Genomic DNA, 8,908 nt, shown 5'->3' on the forward strand with positions numbered 1-8,908 from the left:
ATATAATATTTCCATTGCACCTTACATTAAATATATCAAATTCATAAATGTAAATGTATTTATTGGATAGGAAATAATAATCAATTATTAATTGTAATCAACTAAATGCATTTTATTAAAATTTACTTTAATTTAAAAAAATCATACATTTTAATTATTATACTATTAGTAAGAATTAAATGTAACTGTAGGAGTTTTTGAATGTATAAAAGAAAAAAAAAATAGGAACAATAACAAAGAAGCAACAGTTTGTCTATAATTTATTTTTTAAATGGCATTTAAATATTAATTAAGTCCATTATCTGTCATGATAATTTTCTTTCTTTAAGACTAAATTCCTATTCATAATAAATGGGCGTAACATATATTCAAATGATTCGTTTATGTGAGGGTATTGATTTGTAAATTAATTAAATGCATTTTACATTTTAAATTCACAAAATTAACCATTATAATTGATTAGAATAATAAGGATTCATTTTGATAAAATAATAAAATATACAATAATTTCATTTTTGCTTTATTATCTAATAAAATTAATTTTATTTTTTTCTTTATTTTCCAAAAAAAATTAAGTAAATTTTTTAAAAATAATCCCTTAAAAATATTTAAGTTAACAGAGTACAAAATAATACTATTAGTAATTTTATTCAATATTTTAATTATAAAACTAAATATTTAAAAAAATGTATAAAATTAATGAATTTAAAAAATTACTTTTAATGTCTAAAAATTGTTAAAATTTAAGTTCAATATTTTAAAAAATATATAAATTATTTACAAATTTAATTTTTCTAATAAATTTTTACCTTTTTTTTTTTAGTAATTTTGTTTCTTTAACATTGATTAAAACTTTATAAAATAAATTTCTTTTTATATTTAATTATTAATATTAACACTTACAAACTTCACATGTTTTTCAATATTTACTTATTTATTAATATACTATATAATTTATTAAATCATGTGCAAAAATAATATAAATATAATTTAAATTTTTTAAGAATTATTTTAAAAAAATTAGTAATAAATATTTATATATTAGTTACAATATAATTGCAAGTAAGTGTTACTAATTATTGGTTAAATAATTGTATAAATTAAATAACAATTGATAAAATAGTGTTATTATTTTTTAAAATGTAATAAAAATCACAAAAAAATTGAACCCAAATATTCCTGTTTTACACATGTATACTTCATAAATCTATGAATTCATACGTATTTTTATGGCAATTTTTACATACAATCTATGAATTTATACATATTTATGCATAAACGGCAAAAATAATTGCAATGTAAAACACAATAAAAGTTGCAAAGAAAATCGAATCCGGATCCTCCTGTTTTACATATACGTGTATACCGTACAGTTTATGAATTTATAATTATCTTAATTCTAAATTATCCTATTTAATCATAATTTGTTAATTTTGGACACGTGTATGCAATATATACTTTAGATTCTACAATTAAACAAAATTTGAATAATTCAAGATGTAAATAAAAAAAAAAAACTTTATCTCGTTAAAAAATAATGGAATGATAGTCGACAAGAAAGTTTGGCATTTTAATCATATTATTTCTTTCAAAAATTATTAAAATATCTCATCTCTTATACGTTATTGCAAATAAATAAATTCTTGAATTTTTTTGAAGTAATTTCGCTACAAATTTTATTAAATTCAAATAACTTCTGTTCTTACACATTAACGAAACTATATACTTATACAGTAAAACTCCGATTTAACAATCTCCTGTCAAGGTTTCCCGTATTTAGTGCTTTCTAGTCATATTTATTTTTTTCGGTAATTACTTGTTGTGTCATTAGTTGCTTATCTTAAAACTTATCTAAGCATTTTCTGCATTCCCGAAACTGTCTATTTATTAGTTTCGAATTTTATTTATTTTAAAATCAATATTGGTATTTTTCTTACTACACTCGAGTTTTCTAGCGGTTGGATCAATTGTCCAATTCTGTATTGATTCAGACCAACTTTCCATACACTGTAGCCACACTCTGCACTTTACCAGTTTCATTCTAACTGACCAAGAATATATTGACAGAACATTTATAACTGTTAAATTTATATTTTCCTTTTCATTTTTACTTAGTTATACTAATTAAAACGAGTAAATTTACTTCAAAAATATTTGCGTGCAGTTTGGTCTTTGCATCATTGAATAAAACGGGAAAAAAAATTTAAATGCGTTCGTCTTCCAACCTGTAGCTCGCGAGCGTTTATTAACATCCCACTTCACGTTATCGTCCTATATGGAATGTCCATATACAAAAAGATTGAGAAGTAATGATCAAATTAGACTTTACGCTGATTTTTTTTATAAATAATGTATGAATTATTATTATTATTACCAATTTTTCGTTTTCGTCTTCCATTTCTAGTCTGGCATTTATGCAATTTCTAGTATCGAGAAATGCTTTCCTCTGTGCACGCTCCATAATGTTATGCACGAATAATCCAACCATGTTGACACATACGTATATCAGGCAGTTGGATGTCAACTGAAAATAAAAAGAAGAATTAAAAATTTTAAAGAAATTGCTAAAATCTTATTAAAATATTAAAAAATAAAATTAAAATAAAGGAAAGGAGAAATGATTTCTAAAACAAAAATTTCCCATTCTCAAAAAAAAATTAAAAAATATTTTTCAATTTCTTAAAATTACTTTCAAATATTAAAAAAAAAAACATTTATTTTTTATTAAAATTCTTTTTTTTTTCTAATAATTATCGTTCTGAGTATTTATGTGTTGTTGGAAACAATATTCATGATTAAAATTATGAATTAATTTATTAAAGTAGTGACAAAAATATGTAAATTTTAATCATGTTCGAGTTCTAAATTCTTCAAATTGTAATTAAAACAAAGAATAAAACTAAATTGATATATCAGTAAGAGCCAAATGCCACAAAAAAAGTAAATAAAAAAATTAAATTAATAAGCTCTGCTTTATATATAATTTTAATTAATTTCTATATTTTTAATTAAATTTTCTACAATTATTTAAATTAACAACTGAATGTAGTTTTTCAAAAATATGTTCTGGAATAAGTACTTCAGAAAAATACATACAAGAATACCCTTTCAAGGATATAGGCTATACAAGGTGTTCATAATTAAAGTTCACATTTTAAAAAGATATAACTGGGAAACTAATCAGCGAATGTGTTATATTTCACACGAAGACTTACGTGATGATAGAATTTTATTTGAAAACAAAGTTAGTTTAAAAATGTCCGCTAGGGCGGTAAGTGGCGCTGCGATACTGTAGTAAATAAGTCAAAACGTCTCAAAGCTTACGATAAACACGGTACGCTGTGTGGCTACGCAAAAGCATGATCGATATGCTGGCCTCCATTGTGGCAACATGTTGAAATCGCCAAATCGCACGTTCAACCACAGCACTCAGTTCTGAAAGCCAGTATATCGAGCATGCTGTTGCATAACGATACAGTGTACCGTGTGCATCGTAAGTTTTGAGACATTTTGAGTTATCTACTACTGTATGGCAGCGCCAATTACCGCCCTAACGGGCATTTTTGTAACTAACTTATTTTTGTTTTCAAATAAAATTCCATCACCACAGAAGTCTCCGTGTGAAATATTATGTCATTCTGCTCATCAATTTCCCAGTTATATCTTTCTTTATTATGAACACCCTGTACTTAGGATATACAAGCATAATACAGAATATATTAAAGAATTGTATTAAGAATATATCATTTTGAAGAATATATTCAAGAATGTTTATTCCTGAAAAAAACGTGTTTAAAAATAGTCTCAAAACTCTATATTCTTTTAAAAAAATTGAAAAATATATTTTAAATTGAATTATAAAAGTAAAAAATAGATAAATACATTACAAATCTACCAATAGTTAATCTTATTTATTTTAAGAGTTGACTTTCATTCCTTTTATTATAATTAGACTAATGACGTTTATTTATTTAGAAAGAGAAAACAACATATTCCTCACTTTAATTCAATTAAGATCTCTTTTAATCTAAGAAAAAGTCACATATTAGTACTTAATTATTTAAAAAAATAATAGTCATAAAATTTAATTAACTGTTAATTTGTGATAATTTTACATTACAGCTTTTGTAATTTTATCAATTTTTTGTATCTTCTTCTTTACAAATGGAAAATTCTTTTTAATCAAATTTATTACTTTGTTTAATTTGGTTGGTATTTTGTAAGTTGCTTCAACTAATTGAGATAATAACTTGCTATTATCCATAATTATCCTGTAACTATAGAAGAAAATATATCTTATGAACATGTCTTTTAACTCCATTTAACTAATTAAATTTTTGTCATTTCTCAGTCACTTTAACTAATTCTATCAGTTTAAATATCACAATAGTCAGAGAAAAGATAGAAAAAGGTCATCAACCTTAGAAACAGGAAAAGCCTCCAGCTAAATTACTTCTAGTCAAATCATATAATGTCTACATACTCAATAGAAGCCATATAGTATAATCATCATCATCATCATCAACATTTTCATCATCATATTCAAACGTTTTTCATCTATTATAAGATGAAATTGTTTTAATGTTGTGTGGGTTAGTAAAGAATAAAATGATTAGAATATTTTTAGAACGATAATGAAGATGATGATCAATATTTGAATTTTAAAGCTTAAATGAGTTAAAAAATAAAATTATTTTTTAAAGAAAATAGGTAAAACTCCTTTTCCTCCCTCATAAAGTTCTGAAAAATTATTTTAAATTTAATAATGTAATGTAAAATTCTTTAAGAACAACAAATCATGTTCTCCTCTTCTAAAAAACTCGTGGGTTTAAAATAGTTGTAAAAAATATATTTATGAATTTATAATTTTTTTAAAATCATCCTTTGCTCCTGTTAATGAACTTTTAATGATAAATATATTCAGTAACTGAAAGGAAAGAAGATAGAAACTTGTTTTTAACGCATCTCGGATATATGAACCATCCGGATTCTGGATTATAAAATTAAAAAGATAAATTAAAAAAAAAAAAAGATAAGAGATCGTCTTTCATCAATGTGTTAACGACAAATAAGTCTGGAGTATGTTAATAATTCCCACATGGAAACAGATCCAGTACAATATAACGAATTTCAATATGACAAGTGGTAAATACAATAAACATAACAGCTACACAAGTAGAATGAACAACAATAATGTATTTGTTCTACAATAAGTATATTGTATAACAACAATATTACAAAAGTAATTACAATGTATCTTATAGACGTAACATCTACATTATTTTTACAGAAAAGATTTCATTTGCATTATAATTATTTCATTCTATTTTATTATTATAATTTATTTAACTTTTATTTTTATTTTTTTTATTGTCATCTAAATATCTTCCTCCATTCTAGTTTTTTATCATCATTTATATATTCTAATTCTCTTTTCTACTTGTTATGTATTGTCTATTTATTTTGCTTTTTGCTTATTTCAATTTTAGATCTTTATTATCACGCGCATATTCTACTATTCGGTTTGTGATTCCAATCTACCTCTTCATTATCATCTGCATAGTCTATTTTTCGGTTGATTACAGGATTCTATTCTTATTACTTGTCATCATCTACCTATCCCACTTTTTTATTATTCTATACAGTATTTCTTTTGCTATCATCATATTCTACTTTTCGGTTGATTATTCTATTCGATTCTTATTATTATCTATACACTCTACCTCTGCTTGATTTTACTAATGTAGCTCTTTATTATCATCTACATAATCTTTTTTTTTTATTTTCTTGATTATTCTGATTTTTTTATCATCATCTATATATTCTATTTGATGTAAAAATGTATAATAGCCTATTTATTCCAGTATTTGGTTGGTAATTCCATCCATTTCGTTATCATCTTCGCATTAACTTTTAAGTTGATTATTCATTTTTAATTAATTATCTTAATTATTCTATGTAATACGCTTCTTTTCACTACAGTACACTTCATCATTTATATATTCTATTTTTCGATTGATCATTCTATTCCACTTCTTTATCATCATCTATACATTCTATCCACTTTTTTATCATCTCTTACACATACTCCTTTCTAGTTTGTTATTTCATTACACTTCGTTATTACAATTTCAAAATTCTACATCTTTTTTCAGTTTTATAACCACAAAAATATATAATATTCTCGCTTATTTTAATAGAATTTATTATACTACAAGACGAAATTCATATACATTCTCAATAATATTCGCATAAGCAGATAGATATATCTACTATGTAAATACTCATTTCCTTAGGTATAGAAAGAGCGTTTGATGTCTACTGAGAATTCCTTTCCTCTCTGTTGACATTTTCGCCTACCAAATAGTGAATTGAAGAGCAAAAATTTTCAGATATGGCTTAAATACGCATGCGTCTCGAGACCACTATAACAATGAAGAGTATTCCCTTAGTGAATTGCTTCTATCACTATTTTATTCATAAGAAAAACCGAAGCTTGAAACAGTGTTTGTTTTTCGTTAGTTTCGTGTTACGAGATGAAATAAAAAATAAAAAAATAAAAAAAAGAGTGGTTCTGACAGTGTAAACAGCTCGCAAAATTCCTTTAGAAGTTAGTATGACGTGTTTGTTTTTCCACATTTATTTTTAAAGTAGCATTTGATGTTCGATGAAATATTCCAAGTCTTCTTATACATTTTTTTCTCCTTTTTTTCTTAATTATTTTTTTGACACAAAGTATCAAAGCTGTTTTACTCAATTCGAGAATTTCTCATTTTATATAAGACATTTTTTAGTTATTTTTCTACTTCCGCGTATTTTAAATATCACTCTTCAATTTTGTGGTTGCATTTCTTTTTTTTTTTTGCAAATTCTTTCAGTAATTAAATGTTTATAAAATACTGTACGTACGGAAATTTTATTTTTTTTAATATTAAAATTTTTGAGAAATTTATTAAAATAAGAAAGAAAAAAATTAAAAAACTGAAAAGTAAATTAGGCGTGTGAATAGAAAAGCCACAACGCGCATTAAGCTATTTAAAATATTAGAAAATTTATAAAAAATAAACTTCATTTTTTCAGTTTTTAATATAAAAATCTTTAATTATCTTCAATTTTTTAATTGAAAATCGTTTGTAATTTCAATTTTACTTTAAATTGAAAAAGAAAAAAAATTAAATTGAACAGAGACCATTATTATTCTTCTTCACATAAAAATCGAGATGGGTTAGACTAATTTTGCAAATTGTTAAAAGCATTAAGAATTAAATAATGAAGCCTCTAGTCAAACAGATTCTTCTTTTATCAAACTGTAAAAAATCATAATACTTCGTATTGATATTCAATAAATTTCTATTCTTTCTCCTTTTCCATTTCAATATCTTTATCTTCTTCTTCTTCACCTGAGGAACGAATTCTGGATTTTTGCCAGACACTTCAACCTTTCAAACGACTATATTTTGAGTTCATTTCTATAAGAAATAACGCCTACTATGAAAAATAGAAATGTAACTGACCTCTGTATCATAATATCATCATTTTTTATGAGAAAATATGAATAACTCATGAATAATAAAAAATATAATGGAACGGGACAGTCTTTTGCACGACTGTTTTAATTTTTAATTAGGTTATTACCAACGGGGCTACTAAAAAATTAGTTTTAATAATGTATTCTATTTCATTATCTTTGAGCTTCTTACAAGTTAATTATTAATAAATATACTTTATTAATTTCTTATTCTTCGAATTTGTATGCCTGTATAAGTCTATGTGATTTGTTTAAAAACATAATTTCTTAAAGAGAATTAAATGATTATTTATTGATAGCTATTTATAATCCTTCAATTTTCTATAATCTAAAAATCCTACTTTTTATTTTTATTTTTTACTTTGTTGAAAATTGGGCACAACAACATAAGCAAAATTACTCTTATCCTTTGTTTATTATGTATAATCCTTGAAATTTTCGTGTATTCTTTCACCTTTAAAGTATATTTTATAAATTATTCAAGGCGGTATTAATTAAAATAACATTTTAATTAATCTGTTTTCTAAAAAATGTGCTTAGTTTTATTCTCTCAGTCTGTTTGTAAGAATTTTAGCAAGTTTTAATTATAAAATATAAAAGAATTGTGGAGTTTTGTTTATATTTATTATTTTTAATTTGATAAGGTTTAAATTCACTATACTAATATAAGTATATTTTAAAATTTTGAGTTATATTTAGGTAAATATTTCATCAAAACATCTCTAGGCAAATACAGTATACAGTTACAAAGAAAGCAAGATGGTAGCCACTTCGATTTTACGTCTTGACATATATCAAAGTATATTGACTTATGTTTTGAGTCAAATTCAAGTTATATATACATTTTTATCACATAAATAAGCTCTAAATTGTTTCGTTAGCCAATCATGGAACAAAAATTCTATGATTTTGCTTGATTCCTTTAAAAATATATGCATAAATTTCTTCAAGCAAACAGAATTAAGAAAAAGAAACTCTTGATATAAATAAATAATTTATTATAATTTTGGTACGTAAACAATTTAAAAACACAGTGCTTTACTCTATTTTTTACAAAATATAATTTTTTCTTTTTTTTAGCTTAAAATAAAAATGTGCAAGGTATCACCTCAGAAATCATGCTTAATTTCATGGTTACAAACGGTTAAATAAATTATTTAACCATTTGTAAAGCTTAATTGTGCATATTTAAAGCATAATTTATAATCATTTCTATTATATGACTTATACATATGCAATTGATTCCACTCTTTTTTTACACATTTTGATAGTCTTTGAATAAAAATATCAAGAATCACTTCTCTAAAATCTTTCTTAACTTCAATTAATTAAATCAATATTTATATTTATTTATATTATTTAATTATTTGATAATCTTAT

General features: G+C 23.6%; 1 protein-coding gene across 1 annotated transcript in view; it reads right to left on the reverse strand.

The window, feature by feature from the left end:
• Positions 1-1,935: 1,935 nt before the first annotated feature.
• Positions 1,936-8,908, reverse strand: part of LOC111626641 (Ca(2+)/calmodulin-responsive adenylate cyclase-like) — a 31,680-nt gene continuing 24,707 nt past the window's right edge. The window contains exon 2 of the mRNA XM_023370089.1: positions 1,936-2,524. Coding sequence (XP_023225857.1) covers positions 2,264-2,524 — 261 coding nt within the window. The 3' untranslated portion in view covers positions 1,936-2,263. The remainder of the gene's footprint in view (positions 2,525-8,908) is intronic.

The sequence above is a fragment of the Centruroides sculpturatus genome, unplaced genomic scaffold, assembly GCF_000671375.1.
Source record: "Centruroides sculpturatus isolate CEXI.00-Female unplaced genomic scaffold, Cexi_2.0 scaffold399, whole genome shotgun sequence".
In the NCBI taxonomy this organism is placed as follows: domain Eukaryota; kingdom Metazoa; phylum Arthropoda; class Arachnida; order Scorpiones; family Buthidae; genus Centruroides; species Centruroides sculpturatus.